Source organism: Chiloscyllium plagiosum, unplaced genomic scaffold, assembly GCF_037043375.1.
Source record: "Chiloscyllium plagiosum isolate Xiang-an unplaced genomic scaffold, Cpla_swu_hap1 HiC_scaffold_25, whole genome shotgun sequence".
Taxonomy (NCBI): domain Eukaryota; kingdom Metazoa; phylum Chordata; class Chondrichthyes; order Orectolobiformes; family Hemiscylliidae; genus Chiloscyllium; species Chiloscyllium plagiosum.
In genome coordinates this window covers 1744909-1768097 of record NW_028270163.1, presented here as the reverse complement: position 1 = coordinate 1768097, position 23189 = coordinate 1744909, and the positions used below count along the sequence as shown (strand labels likewise).

At 43.1% G+C, this 23189-nt stretch overlaps 1 protein-coding gene and 1 long non-coding RNA gene across 2 annotated transcripts in view; one reads left to right on the top strand and one right to left on the bottom strand.

The window, feature by feature from the left end:
* Positions 1–23189, bottom strand: part of LOC148145265 (uncharacterized) — a 101004-nt gene that overhangs the window by 30373 nt on the left and 47442 nt on the right. The gene's annotated exons all lie outside the window — the stretch shown is intronic.
* The window catches only part of LOC122561952 (growth factor receptor-bound protein 2), a 145696-nt gene continuing 135484 nt past the window's right edge, over positions 12978–23189 (top strand). The window contains exon 1 of the mRNA XM_043714281.2: positions 12978–13161. Within this exon, the coding sequence (XP_043570216.1) occupies positions 13084–13161 (78 nt within the window). The 5' untranslated portion in view covers positions 12978–13083. The remainder of the gene's footprint in view (positions 13162–23189) is intronic.

Here is a 23189-nt window from a genome sequence, read left to right as displayed (position 1 = left end):
ACCCCTTAATTTAAAGCTATGCCCCCTCGTAATAGCTGACTCCATACGTGGAAAAAGGTTCTCATGGTCAACCCTATCTCAACCCCTAATCATCTTGTACACCTCTATCAAGTCACCCCTAAACCTTCTTTTCTCCAGTGAAAACAGCCCCAAGTGCCTCAGCCTTTCCTCACACAATCTTCCTACCATACCAGGCAACATCCTGGTAAACCTCCTCTGCACCCGTTCCAGTGCCTCCACATCCTTCCTATAGTATGGCGACCAAAACTGCACACAATACTCCAGATGCGGCCGCACCAGAGTCTTATACAACTGCAACATGACCTCAGGACTCCGGAACTCAATTCCTGTACCAATAAAAGCCAGTACGCCATATGCCTTCTTCACTGCACTATTTACCTGGGTGGCAACTTTCAGAGATCTGGACACCAAGATCCCTCTGCTCATCCACACTACCATTAGCCCAGTACCCCGTCTTTTTGTTACTCTTACCAAAGTGAATCACCTCACACTTACCTACATTGAACTCTATTTGCCACCTTTCTGCCCAGCTCTGCAACTTATCTATATCCCGCTGTAACCTGACACATCCTTCCTCACTGTCAATAACTCCAACGACTTTCGTATCATCTGCAAACGTGCTCACCCAACCTTCTAGCCCCTCCTCCAGGTCATTTATAAAAATGACAAACAGCAATGGTCCCAAAACAGATCCTTGCGGAACACCACTAGTAACTGCACTCCAAGATTAACCTTTACCATCAACAACTTCCCTCTGTCTTATTCCAGTCAGCCAATTCCTAATCCAAACCTCTAACTCACCCTCAATGCCATACCTCCGTATTTTTTGCAGTAGCCTACCATGGGGAACCTTATCAAACGCCTTACTAAAATCCATATAGCTGAAAATGTGTTGCTGGAAAAGCGCAGCAGGTCAGGCAGCATCCAAGGAACAGGAGAATCGACGTTTCGGGCATAAGCCCTTCTTCAGGAATGAGGAAAGTGTGTCCAGCAGGCTAAGATAAAAGGTAGGGAGGAGGGATATGGGGGAGGGGCTTTGGAAATGCGATAGGTGGAGGGAGGTCAAGGTGAGGGTGATAGGCCAGAGTGGGGTGGGGGCAGAGAGGTCAGGGAGAAGATTGCAGGTTAGGAAGGCGGTGCTGAGTTTGAGGGATTTGACTGAGACAAGGTGGGGGGGGGGAGGGGAAATGATGAAACTGGAGAAATCTAAGTTAATCCCTTGTGGTTGGAGGGTTCCCAGGCAGACGATGAGGCGCTCTTCCTCTAACCGTCGTGTTGCCATAGTCTGGCAATGGAGGAGTCCAAGGAACTTAGTGGAGTGGGAGGGGGAGTTAAAGTGTTGTGCTACGGGGTGGTTGAGTTGGTTGGTCCGGGTGTCCCAGAGGTGTCCTCTGAAACGTTCCGCAAGTAGGCGGCCTGTCTCCCCAATATAGAGGAGGCCACATCAGGTGCAGCGGATGCAATAGATGATGTGTGTGGAGGTGCAGGTGAATTTGTAGCGGGATATGCTGCCTGACCTGCTGCGCTTTTCCAGCAATACATTTTCAGCTCTGATCTCCAGCATCTGCAGCCCTCACTTTCTCCTAAAATCCATATACACCACATCTACCGCTTTACCCTCGTCTACCTCCTTAGTCACCTTCTCAAAGAATTCAATAAGGTTTGTGAGGCACGACCTGCCCTTCACAAAACCATGCTGACTATCCTTGATCACATTATTCCTATCCAGATGTTCATAAATCCTATCCCTTACAATTCTCTCTAAGACTTTGCAACAGAAGTGAGACTCACCGGCCTATAGTTACTAGGGTTATCCCTACTCCCCTTCTTGAACAAGGGAACCACATTTGCTATCCTCCAGTCTACTGGCACTATTCCTGTAGACAACGAGGGCATAAAAATCAAGGCCAATGGCTCTGCAATCTCCTCCCTTGCTTCCCAGAGAATCCTAGGATAAATGCCATCAGGCCCAGGGGACTTATCGATTTTCACCCTTTCCAGAATTTCCAACACCTCTTCCCTACATACCTCAAAGCCATCCATTCTAATTAATTGTGACTCAATATTCACATCGCAACAATGTCCTGTTCCTGAGTGAATACTGACGAAAAGTATTCATTCAGTGTCTCCCCAATCTCTTCAGCCTCCACACACAACTTCCCACTACTATCCTTGACTGGACCTATTCCTACCCTAGTCATGCTTTTATTCCCAACATACCTATAGAAAGCCTTAGGGTTTTCCCTAATCCTACCAACTAAGGACTTTTCATGTCCCCTCCTTGCTGCTCTTAGCTCTCTCTTCAGATCCTTCCTGGCTACCTTATAACTCTCAATCGCCCCAATTGAACCTTCACGCCTCATCTTTACATAGGCCGCCCTCTTCCATTTAACAAGGGATTCCAATTCCTTATTAAACCACGGCTCCCTCACACGACCCTTTCCTCCCTGCCTGACAGGTACATACTTATCAAGGACACTCAATAGTTGCTCCTTGAACAAGCTCCACATATCAATTGTGCCCATGCCTTGAAGCCTACTTTTCCAAGCCACGCATCGTAGGTCATGCCTCACTGCATCATAATTTCCCTGCCCCAGCTATAACTCTTGCCCTGCAGTGCACACTTATCCCTCTCCATCACTAGAGTAAAAGTCACCGAATTGTGGTCACTGTCCCCAAGTGCTCACCTACCACCTGGCCTGGTTCGTTACCCAGAACCAAATCTAGTATGGCCTCACCTCTTGTTGGCCTGTCTACATATTGTGTCAGGAAACCCTCCTGCACACATTGGACAAACACCGACCCATCTAACGAACTCGAGCTATAGCTTTCCCAGTCAATATCTAGAAAGTTAAAGCCCCCATAACAACCAGCCTATTACTTTCACTCTTCTCCTGAATCATCCTCGCAATCCTTTCTTCTACATCTCTAGGACTATTAGGAGGCCTGTAGAAAACTCCTAACAGGGTGGCCTCACCTTTCCTATTCCTAACCTCAGCCCAAACTACCTCAGATGGCGAGTCTTCATCCATCATCCTTTCCACTGCTGTAATACTATCTTTGACAAGCAATGCCACACCTCCCCCTCTTTTACCCCCACCTCTGACCCTACTAAAACATTTAGGAACATTGCAGGAACCTGCAACAGCCAATCCTGTCCCTGTTCTACCCATGTCTCCGTAATAGCCACAACATCAAAATCCCAGGTACCAACCCACGCTGCAAGTTCACCTACCTTATTTCGTATACTTCTTGCATTGAAGTATACACACTTCAAGCCACTTTCCTGTTTACAGGCACCCTCCTTTGAGATTGATGCCATGTTCCCTAGCTCCCTACACTCCAGGTCCCGCACCCTAAAACTACAGTCTAGGTTCCCATGTCCCTCCTCTTTTGTGAATTTTATGCCAGTAAAGGTATTATTGATGGTCTTGAATGTTTCCTTTAATTTGCTTCGTTCAGTGATGACAAAAAATTGTCATCCACATAGCGGACTCAAAGCTTGGGTTGGATGGTTGGCAGAATTGTTTGTTCAAGTCTCTGCACTATTACCTCTGCTAAGAACCCTGACATTGGATGTTCTATTGGTTTGTCTGTAGGTTTTGTTATTGAAAGTGAAATTCGTGGTAAGGCATAGGTTCACTAGCTTGACAATGTTGTCCTTGCTGATGAAGTTGGAAGTGTTTGGTATATGTGCCTTTGATTCTCCTAATAGTGTAGTCAGTGTTTCTTTGGCCAGATTGATGTTGATGGATGTGAACAGGGCTGTTACATCAAAGGAGACCATTATTTTGTTCCTCTTCTATCTTGGTGTCTTTGATGGTGTTCAGGAATGCTTGGGTGGAGTGAATGGAGTGGTGTGGGTCTTCAACTAAGTATTTTAGTCATTGGTGTTCCAGATAGCGAGACTATGGGTGTGAGGGGAGGCTCCTGGTTTGAAAATTTTGGGTAATTCATGGTGGTGTGTTGGATCCGTCTGGTTTCATTTTTGAAAGTCTGTTTTGTTAAATTCTTTAGATTTCTGAAGTTTTTTGAGTAAGGCTGGCATTCGGTTCTCTCATTGTGGGGCAGGGTCTATTGCCACCTGTTGGTAAGTGTCAGTATCTGCAAGCAATGCGTTTGCTTTCTCAATGTCGTCTGTTCAGTTTAAAATGACTGTCAAGCGCCTATGCAGGTAGGATAACAATGTTTTTATCTTTTTTGAGCTCTTCTCGTGCTTTCCTTTCTTGTATATTGAGTGTGTTTCCTTCCTTTTTTCTGTTCAATTGATGTGACTGTCTGATTGTTTGCAGGGTTTCTCCTGTGAATTTGTTGTCTTTCAGTGTTGTTCCTAAGAAGAATAACCTAAATTCAGGAAACCAAGATGTCGAAACAGTTTGTTTCGAAATGAGAATGAAAAAGGCAAGAAATCATTAGTGGGAGTGCGCAAACGGCAATCATAAGATCGGGAGGAGCACAAAGGAAGAAATAATGACAGCTTATCAGAAAGGGATATTAAGAATCTTAGTTTATTTTAATCTCCGTGTGAACTGGAAAAGCCAGATGGGTAAAGATAGCCTGGATGCAAAGACGATTGAATGGTTTTGGGCTAGTTTCTTAGAACAGCACATTCTGGAGCTGATAAGAGATCAGGTTACAGTGGATCTGGCATTGTGCAATGGGGCATGGGGAGTTAATGATCTGACAGTGAAAGTGCCACTCGGTTGCAGTAATCACAATATTATTGAAAGTTTACCTTCAGAGAGAGGTACTTTTAAACTTTAAATTTAGGATAGAAACAGAGCATGCTAAAATGAATTGGGCGCACGGTGGCTTAGTGGTTAGCACTGCTGCCTCACAGCGCCAGGGACCAGGTTCGATTCCAGCCTTGGGCGACTATCTGTGTGGAGTTTGCACATTCTCCCCGTGTCTGCGTGGGTTTCTTCTGGGCACTCCAGGTTTCTCCCACAGTCCAAAGATGTGCAGGTCAGGTGAATTAGCCACATTAAATTACCCATAGTGTTAGGTGCAGTAGTCAGAGGGAAATGGGTTTGGGAGGGTCACTCTTCAGAGGGTCGGTGTGGACGTGTTGGGCCGAAGGGCCTGTTTCCACACTGTAGGGAATCTAATTAATCAAAATTAGGTTAACAGAGATGCAATGGCAAGCATTCAAGGGGATAGCTGAGAATGCAGAGAGTAGGTACATTACAACAGGTAAAAAAAAATTCCAAGGATTGCACCCACCATCCAGAGGTGACTCAAAATGTTAAAGGTAGTATCAAGCTAAAAGAAAAAGTATATAATTCTGCAAAGGCAGGTGGTAGGTCAGAAGGTTAGACAGAGAATATAAAAAATAGCAAAGAATGTCAAAAACATTAATAGAAGACAGGAACCTTTGAGCGAAAGAGAAAACTAGTGAGGAACATAAAAACAGATTGTGAGAGTTTAAATAAATATTTAAGGGAAGGATAAACAAGTTGAGTGTGGCGAACTAGTAGTAGAAAATAAGCATCGGACAGATAAATTATACAGGTATTTTGCATTACTTTTCAACTACAGAGCAGAAAAGCAACATCATAGATAATCACTTGTTTTAATTTTGTTGTCCGTTGATTTGGGGATCGTCCCATTTGATTGGAAGATGCCAAAATTATATTAACAAAAGGGGAGAGAAAGCAAGAAACTACATTCCAGTTCACTTAACATCAACCGTACAGAAAATGTCAGAAGCTAATATTAAAGTAGTCATTGCTGGACACTTGGATAAGTTCAACGTATCAGGCAGAATCATCATGGCTTTGTGAAAGGGAAATCTGAGTTCTTCCAATGGTGTAACAGATGCTATGTGTAAAGGGGAGATTTTCAGAAGGCATTTGTTAAGGTGCCACATTAAAGATGACAACAGAACATAAAACCTCAGTGTAGGGGTAGCATATTGGCATAAAAATTTTAGCTGGCCAACAGGAGTAAGAAAGTAAGCATAAATGGGTCTTTTTCAAGTAGACAAGATGTAACAAATGCTGTGTCATTCTGTGCTGGGAGCTGAATTGTTTACAATTTATATAAATTACTTGACTGAGGAAATTGAAGATATGGTTACCAAAATTGCTGACAGTAGAAAGTGATTGGAAAGTCAATTGAGAGAGCAAATGAGAAGGCTATAAAAAGATATAGATAGGTAAAGGAGTTTACTGGCAAAGACAGTGGAGTGGACAAAGACGTGGCAAATGGAGTATGATGTGAGAAAATGTGAAATTTTCCATTTTAACAAAAATATAAAAAAGCAAATTATATAAATGGTGAGAGATTGCACAGGGAATTGGATACCTTTGTGCATGAATCACAAAAGGTTATGCAGGTAAAGCAAGTAATAAAAAAAGACAATATTATATTATAAATTTATTGAATATAGAAAGTGGTTATACTTCAGTTATACAGTGTGCACTGATGAGATAATGTCTGCAGTACTGTGCACTGTACTGGTCACTTTATTGAAGGAAGGATGTAAATATATTGGAGGCAGTTTAGAGTCATAGAGATGTACAGCACAGAAATAGACCTTTTGGTCCAACTCATCCATGCCAACCAGATATCCAAACCTAATCTAGTCCCACCTGCCAGCAACCCTGTCAACATTCTTGTAAATCTTTCCTGAATGCTTTCAAGTTTCACAACATCACTCCTATAGCAGGGAAACCAGAATTGCATGCAATATTATAAACGTAGCCTAACCAATGCACTGTACAGCTGCAACATAACCTCCCAATTTCTGTACACAGTGCACGACCCAATAAAGAAAAGCATACCAAATGCCTTCTTCACTACCCTAGCTGCCTACGACCACTTTCAAGGAACTCTGAACCTGGACTCTAAGGTTTCTTTGTTTGGCAAACTCCCCAGGCCTGGGCAGATGTAAATTGATCTTCATTAACAAAGGTGGAATATTGTCAGGAGTAGGGGTGAATGTGATTTTGTGGTTACAATCATACTAATGGTGGAGCTAACCTGAAGGACTGAATACCATAGTCTGACCCCTAATTCGTCTACATGTTTGTTGGACGCACTGTAGCTATGAAAGTTGATGTACAAATACAACTCAGTCTTTTTGATAATCAGGCTTTTCCTGAAAACCTTAATGAGTTCTGTTAGGCATTTTGTAACATACTTCAAGAGCGATAGTACAATTATTGTCTTATAGGGCATATTGAGAGCACAGTAGTTATACATAGTCCGAGATGTTAATGTTTAACATTTCACTTCAGTACACCATCCACTGCTGTAACTAAACTGCTGGCATTCTGTCTAGGGAAATTGTGATTGCAATGTTGGCAATTGTTTACAGGAGGGAATAGCTTGGCAACAATACTAATCACTATTAAAATCTATCGGTTATTCTCCCATTAAAAGAAATAGACCAGACACAGAGGCGACACAGTGCAATTGGTCTTGGTTCTGATATTTGATTCAGTTTGAACTAAACTGATCCCTGGCCAACAGAACTCCATGTCAGACAGGAACCAAAAAAAACAGTTTGGCTGTAACTGGCTTGCTAGTGCAAAGACCATTGCATCCTCTGTTTAGTATCTGCTGTGTCCCATTGCTGACTTTAATATTTATGTCGGCAGGGAAAGTCAAATTGGCAGAAGTAGCCAAGGTGAAGAACTCATTGCATGTATTCAGGGCCATTTCCTAGACCAATATTTGGGATCTGGTAATGTGAAACGAGGCAGGTTTTATACAAGATCTCAAAGTAAATGATGCCTATGTGAACAGTGACCATAACATGGTAGAATTTGGCATTAAGATCAAGAGAGAAAATTTGGTCAGAAACAACTGTGTTAAATTAGGTATAGGTAATTACAAAGGAATGAGAGCAGAAGAACTGAAGTGGACTGGTAAAGGAGTTTAGCAGCAAAGAAAGTTGAGCAACAATGGCAAACATTAAAGAAAATAGTTCAAGTTGTTGTGGACCAGATCAAATTCCTCAAATATATTAAGAAAATAATCTAGATCCTAACTTTTTCTTATTATAAAACTAAGTGTAAGATGTTACATTCCAGACACAATTTGATTGGTCAAACTGCTTGACTTTAAGCAAAACACACTTTATATTTATACTACAATTAAAATATAGCCAAAATAAAAAATTGGTATAACTGTAACTCTATCGAAATGCTTAACAAAACACAATCTAATTTATAAAAACTACTACAAATTAACTGTTCCAATATAGTAACATGCTGTAAACACACCCTTAGCAAAGGCAAATCCAGTAAAATATACTTAGGCTCATCTGCAATTCCAGCAGGAAGAGAACCCCAGCTTTTATTTGTAACAGAGAAGAATAAGGGCTTTCACATCCAACTTCAAGACCCCAGCAACTGCTGAAAGCTACAACTAAAAATCCTGATTCTGTGGGAGCTTGACCCCACCCATTCAGGCTTGTTCTATTGTTCCAACCTTAAACACAAAACCCAAGGCCTCATCATTATTGGCATGGAGCAGACTGCTCGGTAACCTCAGCCTTAACCATTTTTCATTAAAGAAAAGGATAAAATACACCAAAGCCATAGTATTGTTACACCTCCCCACCCTTTAAAAAAACCCTATTAATAAAGTACAATACATATACATTATATTAATCATGCAAACATTCACTGCAACGGTCCATTTCAGCCAGCTCGTTTCCGGCCACTGGACGCCTCTGTTGATGATTATTTGATTTCCTGGAAAAATACCCACTAGGTCTTTCTATCTTCTCCTCAGCTTCTTGCAAGAATACAGTATCGACACCAACATCACTTCTATCGATAGCTACTTGGAATGGCTTTGCGCAGTGAGGTGGCTAACACTGGGAGAGTGGTCAACACAGCTTTCCAGCCATCAAATGCCTTCTGATATTCCTCCATTCACTGAAATTTTTTGCACTTCTTTAACAAATCAGTCAGTGGAGCAACACATTTCTAAAATTCAGTACAAACTTGTAATAAAAACCACTCAATTCCAGGAATCTTAGTACTTGCCTCTTCATTTATGGTATGGGAAATTCCTCTATAACAGTTGTTTTCACATTCCTTGGGTCGATTTGTCCATGTCCAATAGCATGGCCCAGGAATGTGACTTGAGCTTTTGCGAAATCACTCTTAGACAGATTTATCACCAAGCCCATCTACCGAAATTGATCAAACAGTTCCGAAAGATGTTCCAAATATTCCTTCCACAGGACTAAAAATCATTGCATCTTTGAGGTACACCACACAATTAGGTAATCCTAAAGTGACTTTATTGGTTAGTCTTTGAAATGTGGTTGGAGCATTTTTAATACCAAATTGCCTGACTTTAAACAGTCACGAAAGCCAAAATTTCCTTCACTCTTTCAGATAAAAGTACATACCGGTATCCTCTGAGGAAGTCCAGAAATATAAGTTGCATGTCCTATCTTCTCAATACAGTCTTCCAAACATGGAATAGGATATGTATCAGATTTTGTAACTGCACTGACTTGCGATAGTTCACACATAATCATTGGATACCATCTGGTTTTGGCACCATTAGTAAAGGCGTGCTCCATTCTCTGCAACTCACTTCGATTTCTTTGAGTATGCGTTCCATCTCTTTTTCAACCTGTGCCAATTTTAGAAGATTAAGCCCATAAGGATGTTGCTTCATTGGAACAGCATTTGCCATACCTACATCATTAAATTAGTAATTAGTAATCCAATTAGTAATTATATTAGTTCTTGATCTTCTAGATGCTAGTGTCCACACCATGGGTGCTGGGGAAAAAATAAGCACTACCGCAGTTAGGTGGTAGTGTGGGGGTTAATATAGATGCTAGTGTCATCAATTTCAAAAGTGATGCCTAAGGATCGTTAACTGCTTTTGCACTGCATCTTGTGGATGGTTAGATCTCTAGCTGGTCTACATAGAAAACCTAGTTAGTAGACAAAGAATAGGGTCAATTTTGTCAGTAATAACAACTCCTCGAGGAAAACAAAGTAAGGTGATAATGGTCTGCAGAATCTTTCCATTTGCAGGGAGTGAAGAAGCATGCCTGCAGGCCTACAGGTGGAAGTAATGTTTGAACTAGGAGTAGCAGTAGGTAATTCAACTTTTCAAGCTTGGTTTACTATTTAATACCATCATGGCTGATCTCACCGTTACCTTGAATCCTTTCCTGAACACAAATGAATGTTAACCTGGGGTTCTAAATTGCTAGCTCAATGATATTACTGATTTGCCATCACTTCCCTAAATTGGAGCAATGTAAGGATGTTTTATCGATTTTACTCATTCATGGGCTGTGGGTATTACTGCCAAGCCAACATTTATTACCCACCCATAAGTGCCCAGGGAGCAGTTAAGTGTGACACATTGTGGGTCTGGAATCAGGTGTAGGCCAGACCAGGTAAGAACAATTGTTTACATCCCTGAAGGACATTAGTGAACTGGATGATTTTTTCCAACAATCAACAATGAGATCATGGTCATCATTAGATCTTAATTTCAGATTTTTATTGAATTCAAATTCCACCATCTTCTATGGCAGGATTTGAACCCCAGTCTGCAGAATATTATCAGGGTCTCTGAAAGCAACACTGTTAAATAATTTCTGTTAACATTTCAGTAAAGTACTCTTACTTTATTGTCTTTGATGATTGGAGAGAACAGCTGTGTCTGTAAACAAGAATTCCTGTAAGCTGGATGTGATTGAAATGTCATTAATAGATATGCTTACATAATTTCTAATATATACATATTCCCAAACAAATTTAAATTTGCATATGCACAAAAATGGCCAGCTTAACTGTCTCACAATTGACTGGTGATCCCCTTCACCACAGGTATGTAATTATCCCTGCACAATGGTAATTGCCAACCGCTGTGCATTCCCTAGGTGTTTCACTGCATCACGCAACAAAACAGAATGAAATGTCTAACTTTACCTTTGTCAGCCAGGGTTTCCACTAAAATACCAGTTTCCCATTCAGCCTTCATCAGCATTGTTACTCATTTTCCACGGGTTGGCAAATCCCTTGGAACCATGGGATGGGTTGTTGTCAATCCTCTAAAATGTTCCTGAGGTTACCACGGATCCCAACTAATGTCCAAAGCTCTGCAGCAAGCTAGATGTGAGAAATATCATAGCTTATATATTTTTGTCTAACTTTTTGAAGTTTTGTTTATTTTGTATAAAAATGCTGAAGATTGGAGAAACGTACTGTTTGACAGATAGATAAGATTCAAAGAAGAGCGTGGTGACTTCCTAATTGACCAAGGAAGGTAGTACACTGGCAAAGATAGGAAAGAACAGGCAGAGTAGTTAGTGACAAGTCATTTTATGATGAAGTTTTGGGGCCTCAGAATCAGAGCTAGGGACAGACAGGAAGCAAAGGAAAAGAAATGTTAAACTAATATGTGGGACAATCAATAAAAATATTCTTCAGGTTGCAACAAGATATAAAACAAGATTCCAGAGGAAGTGGTAGACGCATGTACACATACAACATATAAAAGACATTTGGACTGAATAGGAAGAATATGGGCCAAATGCAGGAAAAGGGAACTAGTTCAGTTTAGGAAACCTGGTCAGCATGGATGAGTTGGGCCAATGAGTCTGTTTCTGTGCTGTATGACTCTAATAATTAGATTAGATTACTTACAGTGTGGAAACAGGCCCTTCAGCCCAACAAGTCCACACCGACCTGCCGAAGCGAAACCCACCCATACCCCTACATTTACCCCTTACCTAACACTACGGGCAATTTAGTATGGCCAATTCACCTGACCCTGCACATCTTTGGACTGTGGGAGGAAACCGGAGCACCCGGAGGAAACCCATGCAGACACGGGGAGAACGTGCAAACTCCACACAGTCAGTCGCCTGAGGTGGGAAATAAACCTGGGTCTCTGGCGCTGTGAGGCAGCAGTGCTAACCACTGTGCCACCGTGCCGCCCAATAATCTCACATCATTAGTGAGAAACATTACCCAGAGCTGGTGTGTGCTTGGTTTATGTTATCTGTTCTTGCTTGTCCTTTTCCGTGTAAACTTTAAATGCCTGTGAAGTGGCTTGCTTACTTATTTCTGGAGGCAAGTTTTTTTTTCAATCTGTTTGGTACTTGGTTTGAAGCAGTTTAGATATGGTTGTGTGCAAAATTGAAAGGGAAAATGCATAAGATGTTATACCTTGCCTGACACTTGTATGATGTGAATGTTTGGTGTTATCCAGATCTTGCAGCATTTGGATATGGACTGCTGTTTCAGTATCTCTTTCAAATTAGAGAAGGGAGCTCAGAAGAAATCACTTCTCAGAATCAGCAGTACAAATCATGCTAAATGTGGGCTTTCCATTTCAGCTCACAGGAGGCAGCAAGGCCAGGAATCTGACAAGATTCAGATCTTACTTTACTTGTAAATGTTTGCAGTGAATATAAAGATTTCAAGACTGAGTGGAAGAGTTAAATATATAATGAGTCCTTCACCATTCAAAAGAATGAGGTCTTTGATCACGATTAGTATCAATGTTGAGTGGGATCATCAGCAATAGCGTGGGTGAAGTTGGATAATAGGTCGTTAATATAGAAAAGCTCTCCATTCAGTCCAAATGCAGATGGTGGCAATGAGCAGGCTCACACCTTCCATTCGAATGGTCAATGAGCGAGTTCATTGAAGTTTGCAAACACTATGTACTTTCAGAGGAACTGGCCATTCCAAAGCGCAAGTGAAGAGAAGAGTGAAAATTCGTAGAGATGTATAAATTCTTCTTCCAACTCAAATCAGAAAACCAATGATACAGCCCTTCAGCCAAAATCCAATTCGAGGACGAAACCTACTTTGATTTCCGGTCCTAAGGGAATCGCGCAGAGCCGGGCCTGACGCAATGTCCGGTCCGTGCCTCGCTCTCACATGGATTGCCGATTGGCCAGTGTATGCGCATGCGCAGTGAGCGGGAGCGGCCTGTCGCAGTGCGCACGCGCAGTGGTTCCGGGCCCAGGCGACAGTCGCACGCTGGCGACGGACAGGCCCAGCCCCAGCGCCAGCGCTAGAGCCAGTTGGAGATTCAGATCAACGCCGCGCTGACATGGAGGCCATCGCCAAGTACGACTTCAAGGCCACAGCCGACGATGAGCTGAGTTTTAAACGAGAGGATATCCTGAAGGTGAGGCTCCGGGGCTGATATGGCGGCGATAGCCGCACCAACCCGGAATCTGGAGCGATGAAGTGGAGTAAGAAAGAGAGGAGAGAGAGCGAAAGAGATACATGGGGGGAAAAGAGAGACGCAGACGAGTTGGGGCGGAAGAGAGACACAGACGGGTGTGGGTGGAAGAGAGAGAGGGAGAAGGGATAGAAGGAGAGAGGGAGGGGGGAGTTGAGGACGGAGAGGAGTGGGGGGGGGAGGAAGAGAAAAAGGGGACGAGGAGAGAATGGGGGAGGGGAAGAGTGAAAGATTAATTTAGATTCCTTACGGTGTGGAAACAGGCCCTTCGCCCCAACAAGTCTGCACCGACCCTCTGAAGAATAACCCATCCAGACCCATCTCCCTCTGACTAATCCGCCTAACACTACGGGCAATTTAGCATGGCCAATTCACTTGACCTGCACATCTTTGGACTGTGGGAGGAAACCCACGCAGACACAGGGAGAATGTGCAAACTCCACACTGATAGTCGCCCAAGGCAGGAATAGTACCCGGGAAGTGAGAAGAGTGAATGGGAGAGGAGGGGGGAGAGAGAATTGGGGGCGGAGGGGGGAGAGAGAATTGGGGGCGGAGGGGGGAGAGGGGTTGGGTGTGGAGGGGGGGACAGGCGCAGGGAGCGGTGGCGAGATGTAGGGAACGGAGATGGTGGAGAAATGAGTAGTTGGGGTGGTCAGGAATGGAGATAGGTGAGGAGGGAAGTGGGTGACCTTTAGACACTGTCTCGTCCACTAAACATGAAGCCCGTGCGATCTGTACAGGCAGGAAACTATTGAAAAATAAGATTGTTGAGGAAAGCGATGCCAGAGGAGGTATTCATAGATTTATAAATCTCAGCACCAAGGGTTACTGGCTCTGAGTGGCTATGCGAAGTCACCAAGTTTGCTTATTTTACCCTTTTTGCTCTTTGCCTATTACTATTTACATTTTTATATTGTGTGTTTGGTTGCATTCTGATCGATGATACATCTTACATTTGATTCTTTCACAGGATGGAGTGTCATGAGCTTTGAAAAATTTAGATTTTTCAAAGGGCATATAAATGAGGTTACTACACGAGCTCATGATGTTAGGGTGGGGGTAACACATTAGTATGGGTAGAGAAGTGTCTCGCTAACAGTATGGACAAAGGTCATTTTTATGTGTATTGTACATAATTTCATTGATTGTACATAAGTTGGGGAGGCAAGGTGTGTGGAGGACGTAGGAGTCCGCAAAGGGATTTAGGAAGATTAAGTGCATGGAAGTAAGTTAGCCTATGGAATATAGTATGGGAAAATATGCAGTGACACTTAGGGAAGAATAGAAAAGCAAAATTGTTTAAATGGAGGGATATTCTTACATGAATGAATTGTCTTATGAGGACATTTTGAAAAGTTCAGAAGGAAGTTACATGATTCTGAATTGACTAGGCAGGATAAATCTTGACAGGATAATTCCCTTTAAATTGTAGGGAATCCACAACTAGGGGGCAGTTTTATGAATAAGGTGTCTTTTTATCAGAGATAGAGGAATTTCTTCACCTTTGGAATTCTGTTTGTTCATGGATGCCAATTGAATATATTCATATCTGAGGAAGGTTTACAAGAGAATCCAGGGTTGTGGAGTACAAGCAACAAATTATAGACTGATGGTACAGGCTTGATGGGCCAAATGGCTTAATCCTGTTTATGATGCTACTTCAGGCTGTGTGAAGGCCATGTAATGCATTGGAATGTTCGTGTTTTAAACTTGAATGGGGCAGGGCAGGATTTCCAAAGCCACTGACTGGATGTTTGGAAGGCCCATTGTTACATGTGTCCAAGAATCAGGCATTTCTTGTGCAGTTACAGATAACAAAACCTCCTTCATGTGCAAATGCTTTCCCAAAGGATCTTGATCGAATGGGTCAATGGCTGAAAAATGGCAGGTGAAGTTCAATCTGGATCAATAAGAGGTATTGCAGTTTGGTACAATAAATAAGGGTAGGGCTTATACAGTTAATGTTAGAGCTTAGGATAGTGAATAGAAAAGAGGTACCTTGGGGTGCACATACATACTTTTTTGAAGTTTAAAGGGGGGTTAAAAAGGAGTTTGGCATGCTAGCCTTCATTACTCATGTCTTTGAGTATAGGAGTTGGAAAGCCATGTTGAGGTTGTACAATTCATTGGTGAGTCATTTTCTATGTCCAGATCTGGTCACCCACTTATAGGAAGGAAATTATTAAGCTGGAGAGGTTTCAGAACATAGTTACCATGATGTTGCTGAGTATGGAAAATTAAAGTTAGGCTGGGACATTTTTCACTAAAGTGTAAGAAGTTGAGAGGCGAGTTGATAGAAGTTTATAAAAATAATGAGAGGTATAGGTAGAGTTAATGGTAGTTGTGTTTTTCCTTAGGATGGGGTATTTCAAGTCTGGGGGCACATTTTTAAGGTGAGACAAGAGAGATTTTAAAAAGACATGAGGGGCAACCTTTTTTAGAATAAATTCCTGAGGAAGTGATGGATGCGGGTATAATTACAACATTTAAAAGACGCTTGGATAAATACTTAATTAGGAAAGGTTTTGGGGGACATGGGCCAGGAGCAGGCAGATGGGGCTAGCTTAGTTTGGAATTATGTTTTGAAAGATTTGCTTCCATGGTGTTTGACTGTGACTATAACTGTACATGCTGGAAATCAGCAACAAAAATGTAATTTGCTGGAAACTCTCAACAGGTTTACTTAGATTACTTAGTATGGAAACAGGCCTTCGGTGCAATAAGTCCACGCCAAAGCGCAACCCACCCAGACCCATTCCCTTACATTTACCCCTTCACCTAACACTACGGGCAATTTAGCATGGTCAGTTCACCTAACCGGCACGTTTTTGGACAGTGGGAGGAAACCGCAGCACCCGGAGGAAACCAACGCAGACATAGGGAGAATGTGTAAACTCCACACAGTCAGTCACCTGAGGTGGGAAATAAAGCCGGGTGATTCTGTCAACAACTGTGCAGATAAATCAGAGTTAAAATTCCAGGTTTCGGAGCTAAGCTTTGTCATGGTCTACAGGAGGAATGGAATTGTGACTCCCTGTACCATCTTCCTGTGGGGAAATGTTCCTGTTTGTTCGCCACCTCTGAATGGCCAACTCCTGCACCTATTTTCAGGTAACTGTGGGAGTCAGTGGCCAGCTTATCCTCCGAAATGGAAAGAGATGTTGAGCAAGGGGAGGAGTCAGAGATGGACCAGGTGAAAATGCGGCCAGGGTGGAAAGTAGATTCAAATTGATCATTTTATTCCAGTTCAGAGTAAGACAGCAATGCAGAATTGATATTGATTTATCAGAGAAAGAGTTGGGGGGAGGTGCCCCAAGTAGTATTGGAACAATTCGTGGGCGGCACGGTGGCACAGTGGTTAGCACTGATGCCTCACAGCGCCAGAGACCCGGGTTCAATTCCCGCCTCAGGCGACTGACTGTGTGGAGTTTGCACATTCTCCCCGTGTCTGCGTGGGTTTCCTCCGGGTGCTCCGGTTTCCTCCCACAGTCACAAAGATGTGCAGGGCCAGGTGATTTGGCCATGCTAAATTGCCCGTAGTGTTAGGTTAAAGGGGTAAATGTAGGAGTATGGGTGGGTTGCGCTTCGGCGGGTCGGTGTGGACTTGTTGGGCCGAAGGGCCTGTTTCCACACTGTAAGTAATCTAATCTAATCTAAAAGGAATAATCCACATACCCACAAAGAGACAGGCATAACTGGGGCCCCATGTGGGTACCCATGGCCACAGCTCTGATGTAAAATAGGGGAAGCAATGGCCTTGTCGTATTATTGCTGAGAGATGTTAAGGGGTTAATTTGCTCTGACCTGTAAGAAATTGGATGCCCGGGGGGTAGGATGGTATGTTTCTCTATCTTGCTGGTACGATATGAAAGAATTTACATTATCATTTCCTATTATTCAGAGTTAAAGGATTTACATGATCATCCATTCAGAATCAACAAGAACATCACAATTAAAACTCTGACCATATCCTGTAGTTAAAAAAATGATTTACAACAGATCTTGCCATTAAGGAATGATTTACATTGCATTGTTTCTGACGATGATCAGTTCACTGCATTGTATCTTGGATGGCTTGTGGCTGGGAGTTGTCTTGTGAGCATTACTGACTGTGATGTAAAGATCTTGTTTAAAGGAAGGACTGTTCCTTTGTTCAGAGAGCCTTGCTTGACACGCTTCACAAGCATTGCGAAGAATGTTAAATGATCTTCTGCCGTTGCATCATGTGTGTAAGAATCTCAAGCAAAAGAACCGAATAGCTGGACTGTTCACCCAAAGACCCGGGTAATGTTCTTGGGATCCACGTTCAAATTCTGCCGTGGCAGATGGTGAAATTTGAATTCATTAAATATAGAGTCATAGGGATGTGCAGCTTGGAAACAGACCCTTCGGTCTACCAGATATCCTAACCCATTTGCCAGCACTTGGACCGTATCCCTCTAAACCTTACTATTCATATACTCATCCAGATGCCTTTTAAATGTTGTAGTTGTACCAGCCTCCATCTGGAATTAAAAGTCTAATAAATCCATTGTCAATCGTCAAGGAAACCCATCTGGTTCACTAATGCCCTTTTAAGGAAGGAAACTGATATTCTTACCTGGTGTGGCCTACATGTGACTCCAGACCCACAGCAATGTGGCTGACAATTAACTGCTCTCTGGGCAATTAAGGATGGGCAATAACTCCCTCATCCTGTGGATCGATGAATTAAAAAAAACTCAGTCCCTGTCAGATTCTTATATCTTTCAATGAACTTGCCTACCATTCTTCTAAACTTTCTGTTGACTGGAATCTGCACCGTGATTGCATCTTGCAACAAGGCACTGAACCTTGAAAGGATTGACGCAAATGATTGCGATAATGGCATAAATTTAAGAATTGGACAGCTGAAATATCTGCAGTACACAGATCTGTGTGTGTCAAACTGTATGTTGAGTTGAGGATGCTTGAGTTCTGATAGAGCTTTTCATTCATGCTTTGTCCCCTCTTCATTAATGCACTGTTGTGTACTTCAAGTATTTTGCTTTGTATAATGCAAGATTTGTTACAGACTTCTTTTTATGAGACTGTTATACTTCATTGAGCCTAAAAGACATGACAGAGCTATAGCTCTTTGTCGATGCCATTAGCTCTGGTACACTTCCCCTATTAAGTAGTTAAAGCAAATTAAATTGCTTTCTGGCAGTAAAAAGAGCTGCATGAGGTAAAATGGAGGTGGACATGGAATTCTCATGTGAGCCTTACTTATATTCATTCTGGCAGTGTTTGTAAATGTTCGATAGTCATTATGGTTGTATGAAATGACAGAGGAAAGCATTTACTGACTATGGTGTTACAGCTGGGAGCAAGTTTACTGAGTGTCTGCTTTTGCAATGTTGTGTTATTTTCTATAATCAGCCTCTGCTGATTTTCAGAAGAAAAGGAGCTTTACTCTCTAAGGAGGGTTATCCCTCAAAAGAGTTTGATTTCAAAGACTTAAATATGTCCTTGATTCAGGCTGTGATGAAGTCACACCTCTTTCAATCTTACTGGTCTTCAATCTCAATTATTTAAGAGCTTTGGGATAGGGACAGAGGGGTTAATCAGACTGTTCTTGCACTTCTGGTCCTGGCACGGTTAAACATATGGACTTTGAGTTGTTTTGAGTGAGGTGAAGTTGCAATAGTCTATCTGCTTTTGTCATCAGTTGCCCTTTCAACTTCAGGTACAGAATGATCCATAAGAGTTTTCCAGTATTCAGTTAGATTGCTCTGAGTAAGAGGAATGCAGCATAATCTTTACTTTGACTGTCTTTGTGTCATTAAGGCAGCATTTCACAAACCTTGTACCACTGATCCTGCTCTGACACTTCAAAATTGATGTGACCCCAGCGGCCAATAAAAATAAATCAGAAGTTTCGTAACTTTCAGGAATAGTACCACAGAGGTCAATTGTACACTAAACAGCCCTCCAGCCCATCAAGTGTGCTGATGAAAAGCAGCCACCTAACCATGCTGAGGCCATTTCCCAGCACTTGGCTCCGGGTCTGTATGCCTTGGTATAGCAAGTGAACAGCTAAATATTACTAAAATGTTTTGATGGTTTATGCCTCCACCTTGTATGAGTTCCAGATTCCCATCATTCACTGGTTGATCAAAAAAATCCTTGATTCTTACCATTTGCATACAATGTATATTAACATACGAGAGTTTGTATTTTGAAGCATTTTGTGAAAGTGTTATCTTGCTGTTGGGATTAATGATGTGTGTGGACATGTATGTCGTAACATTGTAACACACTCAAAATCTAGCAGTATGGCTGAAACCGCAGAACCTACATCCAAACATGATATGCACAATTGTTTGATATCACAATGTAGACAGGGTGTTCAATTTAGCTTCACATAATTACAAGCTGGCAAAGGATGACATTATTTTCATTGTATCTAATGTGATCTCAGGATATTCAGTCTTATACAACCAGGATTCTGTCAGAAATTCTCCAAATTAGTTTTGTAAATATTGATGGAGTGAAGCCCAAGCCTTCAAGAAAACATTGAAATGGACTTTGGACCTAATTGAATTTCGTCACATCTGTATCAGTAGGGGAAGATGTCAGCCTTCACGCTGATCTGTGACCATGTGAGTGTAACCCTGATATGGCTTTATTTGTCACAAAGAAGCTTGGAAGGTTGGTGTAAGTATTAGGACTTATGGAGTCAGAGTCCTGTAGCATGGAGGCAGGCATTTGGCTCAAACTGGTCCTTGCCGACTAAAATGTCCTCCCATTCAAAGTTTGGGAGAAGATTTGTAGCTTGGGTGCTTGTTGTTGTGGTTCTGTTCGCTGAGCATGGAATTTGTGTTGCAGACATTTCAACCCCTGTCTAGGTGACCTCCTCAGTGCTTGGGAGCCTCCTGTGAAGCGCTTCTGTGATGTTTCCTCCGGCATTTATAGTGATTTGTATCTGCCGCTTCCGGTTGTCAGTTCCAGCTGTCCGCTGCAGTGGCCGGTATATCGGGTCCAGGTCGATGTGCTTATTGATTGAATCTGCAGACAGCTGGAACTGACAACCGGAAGCGGCAGATACAAATCACTGTAAATGCCAGAGGAAACATCACAGAAGCGCTTCACAGGAGGCTCCCAAGCACTGAGGATGTCACCTAGACAGGGGACGAAACGTCTGCAACACAAACTCCCAGCTCGCCGAACAGAACCACAACAATGTCCTCCCATGCTAATCTCATTTCCCTGCACTTGGCCCATATCCTTCTAAACCTTTCCTGTCCATGTATTTGTCCAAATGCTTTTTAAATGTTTGCCTCAACCACTTCCGATGGCAGCTCTTTCCATATGTGTACCACCCTCTGTGTACACAAACAAGTTGCACCTTTTATCCTTTCCCCTCAAATCTTAAACTGATGCCATCTAATCTCAATTCTCCAACCCTGGGAAAAAGACTGAATGCATTCACCCTATCTATGCCTCTTATGATCCTATACATTTCTATAAGATCCCTCCTCATTCTCCTATGCTTGAAACAAAAACGCCGTAGCTTGTCCAAACTCTCCCTAAAACGCAGGCCATTGAGTACTGGCAACATCATAGAACATAGAAGAATACAGCGCAGTACTGGCCCTTTGGCCCTCGATGTTGCGCCGATCCAAGCCCACCTAACCTACACTAGCCCACTATCCTCCATATGCCTATCCAATGCCCGCTTAAATGCCCATAATGAGGGAGAGTCCACCACTGCTACTGGCAGGACATTCCATGAACTCACGACTCGCTGAGTAAAGAACCTACCCCTAATATCTGTCCTATACCTACCACCCCTTAATTTAAAGCTATGCCCCCTTGTAATAGCTGACTGCATACGTGGAAAAAGATTCTCACTGTCGACCCTATCTAAACCCCTAATCATCTTGTACACCTCTATCAAGTCACCCCTAAACCTTCTTTTCTCCAATGAAAACAACCCCAAGTGCCTCAGCCTTTCCTCATACGATCTTTCTACCATACCAGGCAACATCCTGGTAAACCTCCTCTGCACCCATTCCAGTGCCTCCACATCCTTCCTATAGTATGGCGACCAAAACTGCACACAATACTCCAGATGCGGCCGCACCAGAGTCTTATACAACTGCAACATGACCTCAGTACTCCGGAACTCAATTCCTCTACCAATAAAAGCCAGTACGCCATATGCCTCCTTCACCGCACTATTTACCTTGTAAATTTCTTATGCACGCTTACCAGTTTAGTAGCATCCTTCCGATAACAACGTGACCAAAACTGAACGCAATGCTCCAAGTGCAGTTTCACCAATGTCCTGTGTAACTGCAAAATAACTTCTATACTCAGTTGCCTGACTGATGAAGGCCAGTATGCCAAAAGCCACCTTGTCCTGTATACCTGGTATTTCACTTTCAGAGAACCATGAACAAAACTTCCAAGGTCCCTCTGTTCCACTGCACTCCTTAAAGCCCTGCCACTGACAATGAAACTCCTTCCTTGATTTGACTTTCAAAAATGCAAGACCACACACTTATCTATATTAAACTCCATTTGCTGTTTCTCAGTCCATTTCTCCAGCTGATCAAGGTGCAATTTCTGATAACTGTCTGTGATACTTCCTATTTTAGTGTCATCTGCAAACTGCTGGAGTTGGATGAACTTAGGATCATTCGGGAGGCAGAGGGGGTCATAGATCGGAGCTTTAGGGAAGTAGTAACTCCAAAGATTGCAGACAGATGGGTGACAGTGAGGGGGACTGGGAGGAAGCAGCCAGTGCAGGGACCACCTGCGGCCGTTCCCCTCAAGAACAAGTATACCGTTTTGGATACTTGTGGGGGGGACGACTTACCAGGGGTAAGCAATGGGGTTCAGGCATCTGGCACGGAGCCTGTCCCTGTTGCTCAAAAGGGAAGGGTGGAGAAGAGCAGAGCAATAGTTATTGGGGACTCGATAGTTCGGGGCACAGATAGGCGGTTTTGTGGGGGCGAGAGAGGCGAACGTTTGGTATGTTGCCTCCCAGGTGCAAGGGTACGTGACGTCTCTGATTGTGTTTTCCGGGTCCTTGAGGGGGAGCAGCCCGAAGTCATGGTCCACGTTGGCACCAATGACGTAGGTAGGAAGAGGGCTGAGGATGTTAGACAGGCTTTCAGGGAGCTAGGTTGGTGTGGTGTAAAATTATGTCCCAACACATGTGTGAATCATAATGTAACACATGTATTGGGCCAAGCAGTGGAATGTGGTGAAAGGGTTAAAATTATGTCCCAATACATGTGTGAATCTAACCGGAATGGAGGTGTTGCTTAGTCCCGTGTGAATCTTATTACACACCTCCCCGTGTGAATCTTCTTATCTGTATGTAACCAGAATGGAATGTGTTTTTTAGCCTTGCTCTGCTGTTCACATGAATGTTTATATCTGGAAAAGAGTATATCAGCTGGAAAAGTCTCCAGTTCGGTGAGTCTGCTCCGGGGTTACGTTTAACCGCCGAGCGTGGGTTGTGGGCAACCGCTCTACGAGAACTGACGGCTCCCAGTTCCGGTAACATGTAGAGTGAGTATAAGCCAGACCCGTTGGTTGTGGCGACGCTGCGGGGAATAAAATGCTCATATTCTAGCAGACTCGCCTCGTTTGTTCTGTGTCAGACTACTCTCCTACGAACCTGAAAACATTTGGCGCTGCGAGCAGGGTCAATCGCAATTGAGGAGAGATTTTGATACAGAAAAATGTTTTGGAAAAAGACTAAGAAACCAGAAGAACAAACTGTGGAGGTCCCGACCGTCCCGGGATGGCATGGATGTGGGCATGTACGTGGCAGTTTGTTTGAGAAATGGTGGGGGGCGACCGGAGGAACCCCAGGGTCGCTGCTGTCCACCCTTGAGAGGATCCCAGTCCTGCCGAAGAACCCCTTGCCTGGGGTACAGCGGAGGATGTGGGCATGTCCAAAAAGCTGAAGCGGAGTTAACAGAATTGAATGG